We start from the raw sequence: 20,530 nt of genomic DNA on the forward strand, positions 1-20,530 counted from the left end.
TTATTAGTTTAATTGTAGCAATGGTCATTGAATTTTATCCCTAGTTCAATTTTGTTCCTGAATTCTCATATTATGTTCTTTAGTCTTCTAACTTAACAATGTGTTCTATCATTAGTCATTTTTACCAACACCGCCTATTTTTTTCGTTAAATTTATGGGTATATTAGGAACTTAATCCCACATCACTAAAACTGATTTGAAAATGAGAAATGAGAAGGAAAAAAAAAAACCTTCAAGGAAAGACACAACGTTCTATTCTGAAAAGTCACTTCTACATCTATATAAGGGCCTCATCATGTTGAGTCATTAGTGAATTTGATTAGTTGAGTCATACATGTTCATGTGAGTCATATCATATCCTTGTCTTGACCGCTATTTTTAAGTTTTTCTAATTCGCTATATCATGTTCATTTACCATTGGTTGATCATTTTCACACATTACATTTGATATTTATGTGCATGATAAATATTGAACCTTTTATGTAAATAATATAGCAACTAGACCTTATATTTTTTCCAACATAAGCCGCATCACAAAGAGTCCAAGAGCTAAATGCCAAGTGCACAATGTGCTGTGCTCCAGCTACACTTAAAAAGTCAAAGAAATTAAACTCAACACCTTGTTTTGTCCCTTGCTTACATTAACGTCAATGTTTAAACGAGAAGAAATTTCTTATGAGCGGGCAGTCGTCCCATGTCACCAGAATCCGAGAATCTCCCATGTCATGGTCACCAGTACATGAATCGGAGATTTCAAACTTAGAAAGAATCATCATTTAAAATAAACAAATGAAATTAGAGAAAGCAAAATGATTGTCCGTACAAAAGTTTATCCCCAACGGTTCAACAATAACCTATCAGGATATGATTCAAACTTCAAAAATGGTATTGGCGCACTTCAATTGAAATCCTTCTTTCTTTCTTTTTTAGTGTTTGATAACCTTATACAACTAGTAGGGATTTTGGTAGGGCTACTAAATTTCAATGTTCTTCTTTGTTAGTGAATCTTTTGTTATCAGTTTAAGACCTCAGGATCATTCTGATAAAAACGACTTAAGTCCACACACATTGATGGAAAAAAATTATGTGTAACAAAATAAGAATCAAATTTAAGATCTCTCACTTCAAGTTGAATATTAAGATTCAAAAACATTTTTTGTAGGTTATAATAGTTGTTTTCAAACTTTAATATTTAAAAGGGAAAGAAAAAGACCAATCGAAGTTGACGGACAAGATGCCAAGGATGAGGCTACAAGACACCCTTCCCCCTTCTATTGAGTACCATTTTCCTCTTGTCATGACCTCCATTTGCATTAAAAAAAAAAAAAAAAAGGATTGAAATAGAGTATCAGAAGAGAAGAGAGAGAGAGACGGAGAGAGAAGAGAGGAGAGGATTGATTCCGATAGGTAGGAGGGGGGATAGTTCTTAGGTTCGAATATTGTGGATGTCGAGTTCGATACGAATTTATTTCAATCACCTTCATATCGTTGTATAAAAAATTATATGTAGACCAGCCCTTATTGTCCTTAGGCCTTCCAATGTCATTTAGGTAAGTTTGATTCCTATATATAAACACTTTGAGTTGGATTCCTATAATACTATTGCTATAATGGTGTGAATTTGATAAAGTTGAGTTCTATCTATTAATTGTGTGGCTAATCTATTTATTCTTTTTACTTTATATTTTTTATTGGTTTATTCACTTTTATTTTTCTCTAATAGTTGGTCATTTGTGGTATAAGAATCAAACTCATGTATTTAATATATTGAGGTATTTATCAACATCCCTCGAACCTGTAAGGAGCTTCTAATTTTCTTTCTGAACTTTAATTTTAGCTAATTACTCCTTGAACTTTTATAATTGATTCCCTCCTGAATTTTAATTTTAGACGATTACCCCTCTGAACTTTTATAATTAGTCAATTTCCCTCTAAACTCTAAACTCTAAAATTCAAACACAAAGTGTACGGAATGAATTAGTGGAAGAGAAGAAGAAGAAGAAGAAGGAAAAAAAAACTATATGTTGTCGACATTATGGATAAAATTACCTTTTGTAATTATAGAATTAAAGTTCAGGGGGAAAATTGGCAAATTATAAATACTCAAGGGGTTAGACCATCTCCAACCTTGACCTAAAACCTAAAAATATTTATCCCAGAAAATTTAGGTTTTAGCTCAGAAACAGCTTTTTTGTTCCAACATTTCTGGCCTAAAATTTTAGTCTGAGATTATCAAAGAATGAATTAAGGCTATTTTTTTTAAATTAACTTTTAAAAAAAAATTATGTAGACTATCCTAAATTAATTTTTTGAAAAATCATTAAATCAATACATGAAAATCATGATAAACCACATAAACGATCATTAATAAACCACATAAACTTAAAAAAAAAAAAAAAAAGACAATTAATAAACCACATAAACTTAACACAATTGAAAACTCATAAATTACATGAACTTAATAATGATATCCACCATCTTGACTTGGTGATGAACTTGGGTGATAGTCTTGAGATGAATCACCATCATCTTGAAATATACTCCTTGTGGCATTCTTTCGTAAAATGTCATTTTGCTTATCATGTAAGTATTTCTTCCTCTCTAGGGTGTATTTGTCAAGGTCCTCCATCATCAAATTAATTTCTAACCTTTCTTGCTCCCTATCCCCTTCTTCCTTTATGGCTAAACGCATTTAGGCCAATTCTTCTTGCTGAGAGATATGGTTTTCGTTCATTCTTGCAATTTCGCTAGCAAATTGTGCACGTATTGGATCTTAGGACTTCCTTTTTCTCTTTGCTTTCTTTTGCTTATCTCTACCCGGAGGCCTTGCAAAAGAAGAAGTTGGGGTCATTTGTTCGACACGTTCATTGACTTCATTTTGGGGGGGGGGGGGGGGTGGGGCTTCACTATGAAATAATCTTCCACATTGTTGGTTCACATCGGTTCCCCACCTCGGACAATCCTTGAGGATGTTCCAAGCATGATGCAACTTAAAAGCTTGATTTTTTGGTGTAGTTCTTGTCTTATAAAATGCCATTGCTTTGTCACCCTATGCAACAAATACATAAAAACAATTAGTTGCAAAATACTATTATGTACATGACAACTAAAATATCAACAAAGAAACTCACAATTTTTGAGGCGCCCCTTCCACTAGGCATGTCAACCATGGCTCTCTCCAAGCTTCCCTTCCACAAAGTGCACGCTTTGTTGATAATCTTCCACCAATCATAAACACCACCAACTTCCCTTCGACTAGTGTTGGAGTTTTCATGGAACTTATCAACGATTTTACCCCACAAAACCTTTCTATTTTGATTCGTGCCGATAGCACCATCTTCGCTAACAGAAATCCATGCCAAACATAAAGCAATATCTTTGTCAAAGGTCCAATTATGACCTCTAACATGCTCTTTTGCCATCTTGAAAAATTTGGAAATGAGAAGAAATGGTAGAAAGAAAAATTGGAAGAATTGTAGGAGAAAAGTGACTTTTGTGTGGATGTTTGAACAAATACATAGGTATCCATAGAGTTTTTGGTTGAATTTTAAGTTTTTAAAACTATTTTAGCAGTTGGATTTAAATTTGGACTGTTAGATCTTTTTTTTTTACCGTTACATTTGATTATATTCGATCTAAACCATTGGATTCAATAAATATATAAATATAAAACTAAAAAAAAATTGAACCTGGACCGTTGGATTAACCAACGACCCATATAAGTCGAGCCGTTGGATGAAGAAAAGTAGTCGTTGGGCTACTTATTGGTCTGACACCCAGGGGAACAACCCCATGTGAGTTTGTAACCCTGCAGCAAATGCCTAGCACGTGCAGCGCATAGGCGAGTTCGATTTGGGCAGTGGGCTTCACAACCCCGGTTTCAGTCTTAGTTGGTGGGGCCTATTTTGCTTTGTGGCCTAAAGTTGGGCCGATATTTGATCCCCAAATCAGTTTCAGGTTTTAGGTTAGTTTTAAGTCATGGGTTAGAGTGGATTTTTTTTGGGGGGGGGGGGGGGGGGGGGGGGGCGCGGGGGGAAAGGGAAATTTTAGGTTTTAGCCAATTGTTGGAAATGGTCTTATTGACCAAACTTAAAGTTCAGAGGGGCAGCTGGGGGAGGGGGAATTGGCCAATTATAAACGTTTAGGGAGTAATTGGCAAAAATTAAAGTTTATGAAAAAATTGACAGCTCCTTGTAAGTTCGGAAAGAAAATCGACAAATACTTCTAATATATTAAACTCAAGAATTGAAATTGCTATCATAAAACTCAATATTTTCAACTCACTTTACAATTTCTATAAAATTAGAATCACAATTACTTTTCGAACCTTATAAAAAGAGAGTTTTAACGAAACACTCTCAATACTATTCACTTTTAACGAAAAACCATATTTTTATCATTCTCTGGTACTATTCACTACACATTTATTCGTCATTTTTCATAAAAACTAAAGTTTTTTTTGACTTTTCATTAGTTTTCCTTATATAAAAACATGAATTCCAGAAAAATAAATAAAAACAAGAAAATACTTTTTAGCCAAAAAGGTTTTCTAAGATTAACATAATTCTTCATTTGGTTCATACCAATTAAAATCGATAGAAGTGGTCACTGAGTTTGTCCATCGTAAAATATTTTGATCATTACGTGAAAAATCAGTTAATATCCTCATAAAATTGTCATCTGGGACAACCATGTGTTCACCTTTTTTAAAGTATTTTTATCAAACCAACTCTTCACTTAACGAGAATACTGACAAATTTTCACTGAATGACCAACATGATTTGTAGTGGACAAACTATAATAAAATGTCCCCGGGCACAGCAACACGCAAGTAGTGGAGAGTGACACGGAGACGCAAATCTAGCGAGTCGAGTCGACTCGATTCGCATCGTGTCGCGTCGAGTTCAGGTTCAATTCAACGCAAGTCGTTTTGTTTCCACTCTCAAACTGCTCTTTCACCGCGTCGCACTAGCAAACATTTAACGCTCCCTTCAAAACGCAAACGCATTTCGAAATTTCAAAGCAGCTCTCCTCTCTCGCTCTTTCTCTCCTCTTCTCTCTGGCCGGCCCGTCGTCGTCGTCTCTACGTTTCGAGGCTCGCCTCATATCCTGGCGACCTGAGTCTGAAGCCGCAGTCGCCGCCGCCACCGATAGCCGAAGCCAAGAATGGAGAACCTGATATCATTGGTGAACAAAATCCAGAGAGCTTGCACTGCTCTAGGTGACCACGGCGAAGATAGCGCATTACCGACTCTTTGGGACTCTCTTCCCGCCATCGCCGTTGTCGGTGGCCAGGTCCGCTCACGGTCCCTCACCTTCCATCTTATCTCTACGATTGATTCATGCATATGAGTTTTGCTTGTGTTCATCGTTCTGTAGCTTAGTTATTGATTGTGTAATTTCCAGTGTTAGTTATGGCGGTTCGGTTTAATTACTTTAACTCTGTTGCACAAATTGGTGCCAAATTGTAAATTCGTTTGATTTTCCACAGTTCCACAAAAATTTGGATTCAAAGTTTGAAACTTTAAAGTAGCTCAATTTGGAAGGAGCAAAAATGAAAAACAAGAAAATAAGACATGTCAAATACAATAGTCAATTCGAGAAGAAAAAGTAGAGGGAATGGTTATATTTTCATGTGATGGTGTTATATAATGTATGCTTATGATTTTGTTCTATCCTGCAGAGTTCTGGGAAGTCTTCGGTTTTGGAGAGCATTGTTGGGAAGGATTTCTTACCACGCGGTTCTGGTAAGTTTAGTGAATCCTGGGCAATCTTAGTTGTTTGTGTGGTTTAGTCGTTCAGTATAGTGACTTCAATTTCAGAGCTATTTGTGCGGTATTTGTTTTCGATTCTTGTTCTTGGATGTTTGGGAAATAATGCATGGGGAAATATTTGTAGGAATTGTTACCAGGCGTCCTCTTGTCTTGCAACTTATTAAGATTGACGAAGGAAGCACAGAATATGCGGAGTTTCTCCACCTTCCAAGGAAGAGGTTCACTGATTTTAGTAGGTTTCTTTCTCTTCATTCTATCTTGTTTGCATTTTTGTGCAATGTTACAGTGCCACTAAATTTTATTGATATCCAGATTTTTCAGTAAATATTTCACCTCTTAGAAGATTTTCCCGATATGAAAATATCAAAATCATATCACAAAGAAGAAAACTTTGTGGCCAAGTATATTTTATTTGTGTTAGTGTGCAAATATACACACAGAGCTATCTGTATTTTTATTTCATTTTAAATGTTTGTCAACTGTGCAGCTGCTGTGAGAAAGGAGATTGCAGACGAGACAGATCGAGAAACCGGCCTCAGCAAACAAATCTCGAGCGTTCCAATTCATCTTAGCATATATTCTCCTAATGGTAAGATAAGCGATCTTTGACTTGTGTGCTTCTATTTATTTAAATTGGCGGTTCATAGTACCTAAAACTTGGAGCATCATGATTTTGGGAATGGGAATGAGAATGTGGTTCTGCCATGTATCTTGGAACATGGACCAGTTGGGGTGGACTCAAATGAAGTTTAATGGACTGTTTGATTACTAGTTTGAATGTGATAAGACAAATCTTGGGTCAAATGTCTTTTTATGATATCAGCCTTTCTTGCCACTAAATATAAACGTCAGTCTGCTAAAGTCTTGTACATAATAGTTTCACATTTCTTTTCAAAACAATAGACAACAGATAAAGTGGAAAGATGTTTTTACTTGGATTGTGTTTAAAATATAAAGGCGTTGGCCTCAGCTAATAAAATTTGAATATCTAGGACTAGGGTCCAGAATTTTCCTCTCTGTAATATGTCCACACTATAACATTTTCATGTAATGTAGTTTTTTGTATGCATATTTTGATCTTCTCTTTTACTGATGAACCAATTTTTATTGTTAATTCTTGGCAGTTGTTAACTTGACACTTGTTGACCTTCCCGGGCTTACAAAAGTGGCTGTTGGTAAGTGTCATGGATCTCATAGACTTGGCAACTGTTATGCAGGCACTTGATATGCAGTTTCTAACAAGCTTTCTTGGGAATGTAGAGGGTCAGTCGGATAATATTGTGCAAGACATTGAAAATATGGTTCGCTCCTTCATTGAGAAGGTAATATCCACTGGAATCTCGTTTTCCTTTTCATTTTTTTTTTTTTATAACTATTCTGAACCATATTGTCTGATTAACATTTGATGCAGCCCAACTGTATCATTCTAGCTATTTCACCTGCCAATCAAGACCTTGCCACATCTGATGCAATTAGGATCTCTCGCGAAGTGGATCCAACAGGTGAACCCAATACTGTTTTCTACACATTGTAAATATTCTCTTGCCATTTTTAAGTGAAGGAATCATTATATCAATACTGAAATGTGATATCTTGTAGTCCTGGCCACAGTTGACTACTTTATCTTGAAAAAGCACGTTGGAAAATTGTAGATGTTGAAGGATTCAGTATATTCCCATTTTTTTTGCAGGGGACAGGACACTTGGAGTTTTGACAAAGATTGATCTTATGGACAAGGGTACTGATGCAGTTGAAGTAAGTTGGCCTAGCAACGTCTTGTTTTCAGTGTTTGAGACTGGATGATTTGGTAATCAACCATTAAGCTAGAAAGTATACAGTATTAAAGAATTCTCGGTTGATTGCCCAAAAGATCTTTCTTTGACTTTTTTATAGTTAAGAAAATGTGGAAGAAGGTTTAGAAAGACATTTATGTACATTGTATCATCTGATGTTATTTAAACCTACATATTTCAAGAATTGCTTATAGGATATAGGTATCTAGGCTGATTCATATCCATTGATATGAAAAGTTTATTTAGTCATACATTTTTTTTGGTTTGGTTATGAGTATTTAAATATACCATAAGTCTTTAAACTCTACCTCTCCAATTAGTCTCCCTCGTTTTGGGATGTTCTTTAAATTTTTTTTATGGAGTAGATACTAAATTATGACATACATTCAGTAGTGGGCACTCCAGATCAGGCATGTATGTACACATACATATGTAATCTCTTTTCAAGTCACAATGAGTAGCAAATCTTATATTTTAGTGGTTGGCAATACATACATTTTGGATACCCTTATTTTATAGATTGAAGTTGCATAAATTTGGCATTTTTATATCCCGATTTTCTTCTCCTATTTTGGGTTACTTAGATATTGGAAGGAAAGTCATACCGGCTAAAGTTTCCTTGGGTTGGGGTCGTGAATCGCTCACAAGCAGATATTAACAAGAATGTGGATATGATTGCTGCGAGGCGTAGAGAATGTGAGTATTTTTCTACCACCCCAGAATACAAGCACCTTGCTCCCAGAATGGGTTCTGAGCATCTAGCTAGAGTGCTTTCTAAGGTAGGCAACTGATACCCTACTTCAATCTGATTTCAGTATATTATAACAAGAAATCAAGTTAGTAACTCCTTTGTATTTACCATTGGGTTAATCTTGGTCGCTTTCACTAAATTCTTGTGATGATTACTGCCTCAGCATTTGGAAACTGTAATTAAGTCAAAAATTCCGGGCATCCAGTCCCTAATTAGCAAGACTGTTGCTGAACTTGAAACTGAACTGAGTCTTCTTGGAAAGCCTATTTCTGCAGACGCTGGAGTAAGTTTGCTTTGTTTTTCATTGTATCCTTTTGAAATGTCTTGCTTTTAAAATCAAAGTGATAATGAAGATTGACCTCTCTTTTTTAAACCTTTACAAGAGTTGCTACTGATTGATTGATCTGGACTTGCAGGGTAAACTGTATACAGTCATGGAGATTTGTCGTCTTTTTGATGGGATATATAAAGAACACCTTGATGGCGTGTATGTATCAACCACAATCATCTTTTACAATATTGGACAGTGCCTCGGAGGTGCTTGGCTTTTGTCTGTTACTCTATTGATTTAGTAGGTTTAAACTATGTTCTTCGCTGTCCACAGGCGTTCAGGTGGTGATAAAATTTACAATGTTTTTGATAATCAGCTTCCTGCTGCTCTGAAAAGATTGCAATTTGACAAGCAACTTTCAATGGAAAATATACGAAAGCTCATTACTGAAGCTGATGGATATCAACCTCATCTTATAGCTCCCGAACAAGGGTACCGTCGGCTCATTGAATCCTCCATAGTTAGTATGAGAGGTCCAGCTGAGGCAGCTGTTGATGCGGTATTATTATAGCTTACCTTTTCTTCTGTGCAAAATTTAGGTAATTATTTTGTCATGCTGCTTGTACTCGATGAGTTATTTTGAATTTTCCATGATTCCAGGTTCATATCATTTTGAAGGATCTGGTTCGCAAGGCTATCAGTGAGACTCCAGTATGTTCACAACCATGTTTGATTAGTTGCTTCCGTTGATTTTTCTGTCCTTTTGTTATCTTTTGGTGTTAGTCTTGTTTTTCTGTCCATTTCCTCGTTTTTTGTTATTCTTTTTCATCTTGGATAAACACTGCCTTTGTCATCTCACAGGAGCTAAAGCAGTATCCTGCTCTCAGACTAGAGGTGACAAATGCAGCTACTGAGTCACTCAAGAGAATGAGAGAACAGAGCAAGAAGGCAACACTACAGCTAGTTGATATGGAATGTAGTTACCTGACGGCTGATTTCTTCCGTAATCTTCCCCAGGATGTTGAGAAGGGTGGAAACCCATCACATTCAATTTTTGACAGATACAACGATTCATATCTCAGGCGGATTGGTGAGTCTCGTGAATGAAAAATTAACCTTGCATGTATTCTATGTCGGTTAAACTTTGCTTTCTCTTCTATTGAACCAATATCTAGACACCTTATTCTCTTGGTATATTCTTTTCTCTTAATAAAACAGGGACCACGGTTTTGGCTTATGTCAATATGGTATGTGTAAGTTTGCGTAACTCCATTCCTAAGTCTGTGGTCTATTGTCAAGTCCGAGAGGCAAAACGAGCCTTACTTGACGAATTCTTCATCGAATTGGGAAAACTGGAGGTAAGTACAACTTCTCCAACCCATCATTTCTTATTGTGTGGTGAAAATTGATCATTCTCGTAGAGAGCAACTGTTAGACTGTAGATTGACTCTGAATTTTTTTGCACAGACAAAGAAGTTGTCGTCATTACTGAATGAGGACCCGGCAGTAATGGAGAGGCGTTCTGCCATAACAAAGAGGCTGGAGCTATACAGGAGTGCGCAAGCAGAAATCGACTCAGTTGCTTGGGCGAAGTAGATGTGCGTGCAGCACATCTGTGATTTACGATTTAGTTGTAATGGTGGGAAGGAGAAGAGGAGGGGGGTGGGGTTGGTGGGTGGTGGGGTGGTGTCTAGGCGGAGTTTGGAGGCATTCTGTTAATTTTTGATCATGTAGTAACGAATTGGCGAGAGGTGATGCAATCTTTAACTTGATGTCGCTATACTTGTTTTTTCAACAGAAACATTTTTATAGTTTATGATCTGCTTCTGATGTGCCATTTTCTTCAACTTGTTTCTGCTTTGAGCATGCTTGTGAGTTGCAAATTAATCTATGCTTTTAGGTGCCAAAAAGCATAAGCTTGCATGTTGGGCTTTTTAGGGGATATACTCAACAAAATGCTTTCACAAGCAAAGATATAAAAGGCGCTAGGCGCAAGCGGGGGTCTAGTGCTTAGGTGGGGTTATAGGCGGTTTTTTAAATTTTAATTAATTTATTATATAACATATAAATAAATGTCTACTATGCTTAAAAAACAATGTAATTTGTATTGAGATACATAAATTATAAAATAAAATTACATATAAATTATAAAGTATTAGAATATATTAAAAACATGGAAAACAAGTCTTTTTCAATTTATTAAAGAAATAAGATGCAAAATGAAAGTTATCTATTATTTGTTTAAGTGAAAATCGCGACCTATGCGGATGGCTCAACAGGGCATAGGCGGGCTAATGGGCGTCTAAGCAGGTTTAAGCGTCAATTCTTAATTTTCAAATGTTTAAAGATTAATTGGGACAGTGACCAGCCATCTAGCGCCATAAATCTTTACAACAGCATCCACAAGGAAAATTAGTAAATACTTGAAATTTGAATCTTTTAAGTAAACAACAAAAATTAAAAGTAAATGGAACGGTTCGTGTTTATGACCATTTAGTTAGTTTAATGGGGTTATTTTGATATAGGCCAATGAAAGTTTGAAACTCTTATTTTCCAAACAAAAACTCACCTAATTTTAAACATTCAAATAAAACCCAAAGTTCAAATAGACTGCCATGTAGACTGTCACATCCTAGCCTGGGCCCTCACCACATCCCGGGCCCGTTCCACCACCATAGCACGATATTGTCCGTTTTGGGCCCCAACCACACCCTTATAGTTTTGTTTCTGGGAACTCACACGATAACTTCCTAGTCGGTCAGACCCATTTCACGCGCACTCGTGTACTTAAACACTTTTAGGTTTTAATTTATTCACATTTTATACACTATCACACTTTATGGCTTCGTCACCTTCCAGGTATCGGCCAACACAACTCAATTCGAGATCCTAGTGGACATTCCGGGTCGGAGTGTGTCATAGACAAATATGTAACCAACTATTACAACACATTTACAACTTATGCCACAAAATCCTAATTTGGTCAATAAATATTATTACTCAGCCTAATTATGATGAGCAATTAAACCCATACAGATATTTACCTTTCTTGTATCATGAGTATTAGTAATATATATATAAATTAACTTACCATATTAAAAAAATAGACATATCTCGTACGAAAAAAAAAAAATTTGTTTGAATCATGTAATTACCTACATACAAATTAATATACCTACTTATAAAATATTATACTAATTTACCTACTTTAATTTACCTATTCCAAAAAAAAAATAGTGATATTAGATAATGTTTGAATGTTGTGGGTTTGGGCTTGTAGGCAATTAAATAAACTTGAAATCTAATGCACATAAATCATATAGGTAAATTAGACTATTTTGTTTGCGTGGAACATATAGCTTTTGTTTTGTGCATTAGGGATTGAAGTATATATGCAATTACCGAAGCTGTTTTAGGTCTATTGTTGTGTTTGTAGGTAAATTAACTTGTATATTTAATGCACAAAATCACGAAATTAGTATTATTATTTTTCAATCGGCACCTTATAACAATTTGAAGGTTAATACATTGAATATACAATGAATGGCATGAAATATTTTGTAAAATAAAATATATATATTTTTTGTCAAATGTAAAATAATATAATTAATTAAATAGATATAACAAGGAACTGATCCAAAAACTCAACCCAAGTATTAATAAGGGTAGCTTAGGCATTCGAAAAATACACAATTTGAAAAGTCAAATTTAATTAAAGAATTTGCTTAGTTGGAGCCCTAGTCAATGAGCTTTAGTCAAGAAAATAAAAGAAGATGAGTTTTAATTAAAGATAATATAGTTTCAAGGAGTAATGTCAAATTTCCAGAGAGTAATATTTACAGAGAAATATATAATATATTATTTTTTTATTTTAATTTCAAACATGACATTAGTCCATGAAAAATGCGAAAAGTCTTCGTTGGCCGTCGGGGGAGGGGGAGCGAACGACATACCGTTGAGAACATAACAGGTAGGCCCAATAGCCTAGAATCCCATAAAAATGGTTAGAACTTAGAAGGTGTTGAAAAGTCTAGTGGGTAATGAATGCTCACGTAGAAACTGAAGACATTGGGTAGATTTTCAATGCCTATAAAATTAATCTTGACTTGGGAGATGAAGAAAGATTATATTGTCAAAGATGTGTACTTGAAGTTGCTCTATAAATAGAGCACTCCGTATGCTTTTAATACAGAGCACAAAGAGAAAGAGATGAGGGAAGAGAAAGAGAGGAAGAGGAGATGAGAGAATATATAGAGTTATCTTTGTACTCCTATTATTCCAAATTATAATGAAAGCATCACTGCTGCCTGAGGTCGTACTCCAGTCACACTGACTGTAGAGGAACCTCGTAAATTTTATGTCTTGTTTTATTTATTCCACTGTACACACATCGTCGATTTTACAACAGAAGGTAGAAAGTAGAGGGGGGACCAAGATTTCCAAAGCGGGTCGATTTTAACAGTTTGAGGATCCAAACCCGACCCAAGGTAGTTGGGATCTCAAATTCCGATAAGCAAGAGACGCTGACACTTTAACGTTCGAATTCACCAAACCCCTCAGCCTTTCTAGCAACAAAAGTCCCCTGGTCAGATCAGCCTCTCTCATTTCTCCAACCTACCTTTTTTATTTTTTATTAATTTCTCATTTTCCAATTATTTATCTGCCCATTTGAGTTTACCACATTTTGATTGTATGTTTGCCTCTCTGCTTTATTTTGTAAGTTTTGCATTTTCTGGGTTTCTTTGAGAAATTGTGACAGATTTTTGTGTATAAATCTTCTGAGTTTATGGCTTAGTTGATAGTTTTCATTGTTTTTAATCAGTATTAATCTCAAAATTATGAAAGTCAATGGATTGTGGTCGGATCTTAAGTCGACTTAGACAAAAAGTACGAACCACGAATTGGGTTCGTACTGTTTTTGCATCTCAATTTCTTTGGAGTGTATTTTGTATTTTATATATATATTTGATGAGTACTGACTTCCTTGTGGAATTGCGGAATGCAGAACTGCATTGGAGGATATCGGGGAGAGTAGGGTATATGGTGTAAATGGCGTCGGAGAGGGAAAGTTTCGACCTTTCAGGACCATTGCTCCTAACTTCCATTGACTGGTGAGACCTTAAACCCCCTCCCCCCCAACAAACACACACGCAATTTCTTTCGATAGATGAAGTTTTTTTTACCCAAATGGTATGGAGGAAGTTAAACTAATGAAAAAGCCGTATGAGGAATGGATGGTGTGGAGCTGTTTCCTTGTTTTGTGAAGTTGTATGCTTGTCACATTATGCAGTCATCGATTCAAGGGTTTTGTATTCCTTGTAATTTGACACAAGGTTTTTATTGGCCAAATTCGAGGGAACTTGTTTAGAAAAACACTTCCAGCATGAAACAATGGCGTCGTTATATGAATCGTATCCCATATGTTATGTCTCTTCTAATTTGAATAATTGACTATGCAGTTCATATGCAGACTTGTGTTGAGACTTATCTGTTGTTCTTTTATTTTGCGTTATGTATATCTTTACGAGCTATGCAACTTGCCTAGACACTTAGATGCACTAGTGTCATATCTAGCAGTTATTCACATTTCCATGTGGTACGTAATATCTCCAAGTTTCTTTCTAACTTGCACGATAAACTTTACTTGTACAAAGTTCATACACGAAATTTGAGTTGATTGTGTACTAGTCTATCCATTGTCAATGTTGGTCAAGTTGGGAATTGTTTCTGTCTGGAATTCCACTGCTTCCACTACTGTCTCTCAGCGGCTACCTTTTCCTTCTTTTGGAATTTGAAAGATGATATGGGATTTAAAATCTGTGCCATCCTATGCAGGCAGAATACTCAGCATCAAAGATCTGTTGCTGCCTGTTTGGTTGAGGGTGTCTACATTCTTGAACGGGACCGCCAAGAGGAACGAGAAGGGCCCCAGGCCCTTGCTCCTCCTTGGTGGGAGTTCTTCCATTTTAAGCTGCTCCGTAAGCTTGTGGATGATGTTGGTTTCTCTATCTTTGGTGCCGTATATGAGTTTAAACCTCCACCCTCTCTTTGTAACCATCCATCGGAAGGAAGCCCTTGTTATGTAATTGCTTTCCGAGGCACCATAACGAAGTATGACTCAGTCTCACGAGATCTTGAGTTGGATATTGAGGTGATCCGAAATGGACTTCACAGGACATCTCGCTTTGAGATTGCTATGCAAGCTGTCCGAAATATGGTTGCTGCATCAGGTCCTTCAAATGTTTGGTTAGCTGGCCACTCCTTGGGGTCAGCCATGGCAATGCTTGCTGGAAAAACTATGGCTAGCTCTGGCAATTATCTCAAATCTTTTCTCTTCAATCCGCCATTTGTGTCGGCCCCAATAGAGAGGATTAAGGATAAGAGAGTGAAGCATGGCCTTCGGATTGCAGGCAGTGTGATTACTGCAGGACTCACTCTTGCTATGAAGGCTAAACAACAACAACATCATCAACACAGAAGTCGACCAGAAAATGAACCATTCACTACTCTAGCTGCATGGTTCCCTGGTCTATTTGTCAATCCATCTGATGACATCTGCTCTGAATATATAGGGTATTTCGAACACAGGAAGAAGATGGAGGACATTGGAGCAGGGGCCATTGAGAGGTTAGCAACTCAGAATTCTCTAGGGGGTCTACTGATGCACGCGATGGGAAAGAAAGCAGCGCCCGAGCCCCCATTGCACCTCATTCCTTCGGCGAACCTGACAGTTAATTTAACCCCTTCAAGGGATCTGAAAGAAGCCCATGGAATTCACCAATGGTGGAGAGACGACCTGCAATTGCTTTCCGAGGTCCACAAATACAAATAGTTTTCGGTGTTATTATTTTGCCGTGTGCTAGTATCTTTGTGTGAGCAGTAAAGAAGCCTCCAAGCTTGTTTACATCAGCCATCATTTTGGAAAGAAAAAAGCAAAGAAATGAGGAAGAAGAGCAATTGGGAGGCTGTTTGGTTCTGATAGTGTGAAGCTGTTTACTAAAGTTTTTGTTGATCGGAGTATGAACGATATTGATTCTACATAAGTTGTTTATTCATTTATTTGATTGGAATGTAAATCACAATGATTACGAAGATGCCCTGGTACATTATTTTGTATGCTAGTTTATCTTAAACTTTGAAAGTTTGCACTTCTCGAAAAGATCCAATTCCTTCAAAATGAAGAGTTGAATTCTTTTTAAGGAAAACTAATGAAAATGACTTTAAAACTTTGAGTTTTAACGATAAGGACAAAATAAAAGGTAAAGTGAATAACACCATGATTGATTTTTTAGTGTGAAAATGTGGTTTTTCGTTAAAGTGAACAGTACCGAGGCTTTTCATTGAAGTTTCCTTCTTTTTATTACAAGACATCAATTGCTATTTTGATTCCTCTATAATTGGTAAACATAGAAATACTCTGTAAAAATGTAACTTCCTTCTATTTTTTTTCTTTTTCAACGACAAATTATTAACTTATGTCAAAGCAGAGTTGTTGCTATTGATTGAAGCGATATTAATAAAAACACTTTATAGAGAAACATTTTTAAACAAACCCTAAAATTGTAGAAGCAAGCTTTAAATTTCCTTGGACCACTTATGAATTCGTTACTCGATTGAACCTTCTTGTTCCTAGATGATGCTCCATAGAAATCCACGGCTACCCCTTTCTTTGACCGATTGAGGCATTCCGGCGTGCTGATGGGTTCTCTGATTTTCCGGACACAGGTGACGTGTGAGTGATAAGGCAAACAATTTAATAGTTGCCTTTCTTTCTTTTTACCCTTCGTAACGGGGACAGTGTGTGAACAAACGTGGAAATAGTCAAAAAGCAGTATCGAATCCCAATGGCATGACCATGGCTGGAGTCCTGTCCACTGTTTGGGTCTCCACTCAACCGCTGCCAGTTTTCTGTTTGCTTTTCTCTTTGGTAACTGCCAGGAGTCCGGATCCTTTTTGTGAAAATTTTTGAAGTTTCGTAAATCGTATTCGTTTATTGTATATTGTGAGGTTTAAAATTATTTTAAATTTTTTTTATTTAAAATTGGACATAATAATATATGACAAAAATTAATTACATAATGTATGATGCAATGACACGATTCATTAATTTGTGAAATTCTCACAAAGGGATCCAGAAAAGATTCTGTTGGAACCGCCGCAACCCCCAATTTCGCGTTGTCTTCTTTATTGGTAATAAATCAATCATGAATTGTTACTTGCTAAAGCATTTTCCATTCCGAATATCCCATGACTATGTTTACTCAATTACCATTTACTGGTTGGCTTAATTTTATGTTTCCGTTCTCTCACACTAGCTATGGTTCACACTTACAAGGACTTTTGTGTCCTTGTAAGAAAATGTTAAGATAACAGTATATCAAACTAATCACACACTTTGTTTTAAAATAATAATAATAATAATAATCACACTTTTCTATGTGCAGAAGTTAAAATGTATGATTAGCTTTGAGCATCACACATTTTCATCTCATTGTAAATTTCTTCTGACAGTCGCATGCAGTTTTATTCTAATAGTTTTTTAACCTAATTATATATTGTATTTTGAAAGATCGAAACACATACTGATATAATTTGAGAGCATTTTTGCTCATCACTATAACTATAATATATGTTCATTAAACATTTAATCATCTGCTATGTGTCATTTCACTTACGTCTAATTAACTTTCACATTAAATGTTTCTTTTTTAATTTAAAAAAAAGTTAACCAAGATCAAATAAAAAAACACGTGGCAAATGATTAAATGTGTATCGAACATAGGGGATATGCTGTCTTCGCATCCCTTTCTACTTTCCACACACCTCTCTTCATTTTGAAACGTCGGATCGAATAAATTGAAAAAAAAATCAAAAGATAAAAATTAACAAAAGATGTGAAAAATTAAAAAAAAAAAATGTGAATAAGACAACCGTGAACATTCCTATAATTTATAGTGGTAAGTAAAATACTCCCATATAACTTCGTTCCAAGTAAGTTTTCCTCGGTAGATTCATGCACTTTTCACTTATCCCGGTGAGTATATTAACTCAACAAGGACCCGCATTTTACGCTTCTTTACATAATTTTACCGACACAATTAGGCCCCAGGCCATAGGCACAGATGGGATCCTAAACTTGATGATTGGGACCTTGGAATTGGGATCCATTACCTTAAATCACACCTTTAATAAATCCCTCAAGTAATTGGCCAATTATTTTTTTTTACTTAACCAACTGCAGCACTAGAAAATTAGGATTATAGTAATATGAACCTTTAATTAAACACTAATTAATCTCTAAGCCTCAGCATTCATCAAACTCCAGAAAACAAAAGGCCAAAAGCAAAAAGCCACCTCTTCAACTGTTCCCACCTTCCCTTCTCTTCAAGGCTCAAGGCCAACAAGACTTCTAGCTAAAGGCTTCAACTTTATGAATTACAATCACCTAACACAAAAAAAAATTATTTAGTACTATGATTTAGTGGTATTTTTCTTCACTTATAAATGCAGAATTTAAATTCGATTCTCACCCATCAATTATTTTTGTTAACAAATTGTGATGCTTAATCTTCTCTCCCAACTGTCAGCGTAATTTATTTCGTTCGTTAAAAAACACAAAAAGAGAAACACCCAAATTCCCCCACTAATACAAAAAACTCGATGCACAACCACATATAGCTCCAGCGAAATTAATTGTCAAAAATTACTACTTTTTTTACACTTCCATTGATGGATTGGGGCTAACAAATTGGACACCCCAGTTACCAATTTTGGCAAAATCTACAGAAAAAACTACTCTTTCCAATTTCACTCACCAAATAAAAAAAAGAAAACCAACAGCTAACAGTGAAAAGCCAACACAGATCCATCACTCACAGCAATGTACACTTCACACCTAGATTTTGCCTCCACATGGTGGGTAAGAAAGTGCATGACCCGAATCCGACCCCCCATCTCCAAACGCGACTCAATCTGCATCGTGGAACCGACGGGTCCGGCGCCGGTGCCGCTCAACCCGCTCAACCCATCTCCGAAAGTGGGGCCCAGTGGGTTCTGGACCATCCCGGAAGCCCGATTCGGATCGGAGACCGGGAACGACTGGGCGGCGAAGGTGGCGGCCATGAACTGCGTCTGACCCGCTTCGATCTTGCCGGCGGGTATGAACATGAACCCGACTTGGCTGCCGGAGTAGATAAGCTGGAGAGTGCTGTCGTAGTGGCTGAAGGCGGCGCGGTTGGGGTTGTGGACGGAGACGTATTGGGAGAAGGTGAAGTTGACGGTGGAGTTTTGGATGGAGAAGGAGGGGAGCTGGACGGCGGAGACAGAGATTTTGGGGTCTTTGGGCTTGAAGACGGTGAAGTAGACGATGAGGATGACGATGACGACGAAAATTAGGAAGATGGTGGCGACGATGCAGGAGGCGAGGTTCGTACGGCCGGACGGCGGCGGTTTGGGCCGCTGAGGCCGCTGAGGCTTGCTCATGGTTGATTAAATGAGCTTAATTGGGGAATTAAGAGAAGCGGTGGAGTAGTGGGATCTTTGAGAGAGAGAGAGAGGGAATTTAGGGGAGTGTTTGGACGTGGGATTGTATTATTGTAGTGGTAAGAAAGAGTGAGGGGGTGAGAAAAAATGTGGGAAAGATGAAAGTGATGGGAAGATGTCTTTGTTGGCAGTTGAGACAAAAGAACGAAATTGTGAGAGAGAGAGAGAGAGAGAGAGAGAGACTTTGTCTTTTTCTTTTATGTTTTATAAATTTTGGAGGGTAATTTTTTTTTTTAAATTTACGTCTTCGAGTCAAACCTGATCGATAGTTTAAATTCATAATTTTATCGTAAAAATATTTTATGTTGTTAAATTGTTGGATTGGAGAAACGTTTTGAGAATAGAGCTATTCACACATCTATTTTTACTTCTTACATATTTTATTAAACTTTTTATCATCAGATCGGATGAATTAAAAAAAATCAACGACCAAAAATAAAAAAAGATGTGTGAGAAGTAAAAAAGAATATCTGAATAGCATTATCCTTCTTTAAACTTGGACTCCCTATATTGCTTGGTGTAGTGTTGGTTTTACAAATTTAATATGAATAGTGATTGTAACTCCACGCATTTTAAGAAAATGTTAGAAATCTCTTTTTTGTTTCCTCAGCTCACGTCTCCAATAATTTTTAGCTAAAAGAGAATCTTCGGTAGGAGTGTCACATTGTCAAGTATGTAAGGTAAGTTAGTAAGACATTGTCAAGTTGACACAAACAAAATTAACCAAAATGCCAGACATACTTGTTAGGTCATCTCCAATCAATCCGGTCAGAGGATCATAGGGCTAAAAATAGCCCGAAATAACACAAAAACCGTCTCCAACCGAAGGTTAGGCTAAAGGGCTCATGGGCCCCACTCGACCAAAATTTTGCAAACAGGCCAACCGGCTGGCTCAAACTAGCTAGCCCCGAGTAGGCCCAATGGTTCAAATCCAATGACTATCTGGCGTCAACATGACGCCAGCTAGCAATGGCTCGTTGATGTCATGCTGATGCCAGATTACCGTTGGATTTGAATTTTTTTTTTTTTTGACAAGATTTAAAAACAAAATTCTAATTTTTTTTTCCTTTAACTACCTAAGCCATTAAACAACATTATACAATATTAAACAACATTAAAGAACACAATCTCCACCCTAGTACTACTTGGGGAAGTTATTCAAACTTAAACAACATTAAAAAAAACATTTAACAACATAAAACTTAAACGCATATTTCATGCTTCCTTTGCCCCAAAGATGTGCAACAAGATCTCCTTGTAGGTACTTGTTTGCGGCACGCGAATGTATCATTCTATGATGCCTCATGTACTCATTTAAATATGGAGAGTTACTCACATATCAACATGTGTGTCACATCCCGGCTCAGGCCCCTACCACATTCCGGGCTCGACTCCACCG

At 36.6% G+C, this 20,530-nt stretch overlaps 3 protein-coding genes across 7 annotated transcripts; 2 read left to right on the forward strand and 1 right to left on the reverse strand.

Moving 5' to 3' along the window:
- The first annotated feature begins 4,969 nt into the window (after positions 1-4,969).
- Positions 4,970-10,242, forward strand: LOC103933913 (dynamin-related protein 5A). The gene is made up of 16 exons (XM_009343616.3): positions 4,970-5,295; positions 5,684-5,747; positions 5,899-6,006; positions 6,262-6,363; positions 6,899-6,949; positions 7,035-7,096; positions 7,186-7,276; positions 7,465-7,529; positions 8,152-8,346; positions 8,482-8,601; positions 8,735-8,805; positions 8,923-9,148; positions 9,250-9,300; positions 9,451-9,679; positions 9,808-9,947; positions 10,057-10,242. The coding sequence occupies exons 1-16, from the start codon at positions 5,167-5,169 to the stop codon at positions 10,183-10,185; spliced, it is 1,833 nt and encodes a 610-aa protein (XP_009341891.2). The 5' UTR covers positions 4,970-5,166; the 3' UTR covers positions 10,186-10,242.
- A 2,776-nt stretch (positions 10,243-13,018) lies between these two features.
- LOC103933912 (GDSL esterase/lipase At4g10955) lies at positions 13,019-15,683 on the forward strand. 4 transcript variants are annotated; one of them, XM_009343615.3, is made up of 3 exons: positions 13,019-13,174; positions 13,595-13,700; positions 14,425-15,683. In XM_009343615.3, exons 2-3 carry the CDS (start codon positions 13,639-13,641, stop codon positions 15,419-15,421), a joined length of 1,059 nt encoding a protein of 352 aa, XP_009341890.1. In that variant the 5' UTR covers positions 13,019-13,174; positions 13,595-13,638; the 3' UTR covers positions 15,422-15,683. The 4 variants fall into 4 exon arrangements, with proteins under 4 accessions (XP_009341890.1, XP_048422496.1, XP_018499664.1 ...); XM_048566539.1 differs by having other exon boundaries at positions 13,026-13,279; XM_018644148.2 differs by having other exon boundaries at positions 13,165-13,305.
- Positions 15,684-17,511: 1,828 nt separating this feature from the next.
- LOC103933911 lies at positions 17,512-19,089 on the reverse strand. 2 transcript variants are annotated; one of them, XM_048566550.1, is made up of 2 exons: positions 18,466-19,089; positions 17,512-18,034 (listed from the first exon to the last, which is right to left on the reverse strand). In XM_048566550.1, the coding sequence occupies exons 1-2, from the start codon at positions 19,069-19,071 to the stop codon at positions 17,999-18,001; spliced, it is 642 nt and encodes a 213-aa protein (XP_048422507.1). In that variant the 5' UTR covers positions 19,072-19,089; the 3' UTR covers positions 17,512-17,998. The 2 variants fall into 2 exon arrangements, with proteins under 2 accessions (XP_048422507.1, XP_009341888.1); XM_009343613.3 differs by having other exon boundaries at positions 18,405-19,089.
- Positions 19,090-20,530: the final 1,441 nt, after the last annotated feature.

The sequence above is a fragment of a genome, unplaced genomic scaffold (assembly GCF_019419815.1).
Source record: "Pyrus x bretschneideri cultivar Hongxiangsu unplaced genomic scaffold, Pyrus_bretschneideri_v1 Contig42, whole genome shotgun sequence".
NCBI lineage: Eukaryota > Viridiplantae > Streptophyta > Magnoliopsida > Rosales > Rosaceae > Pyrus > Pyrus x bretschneideri.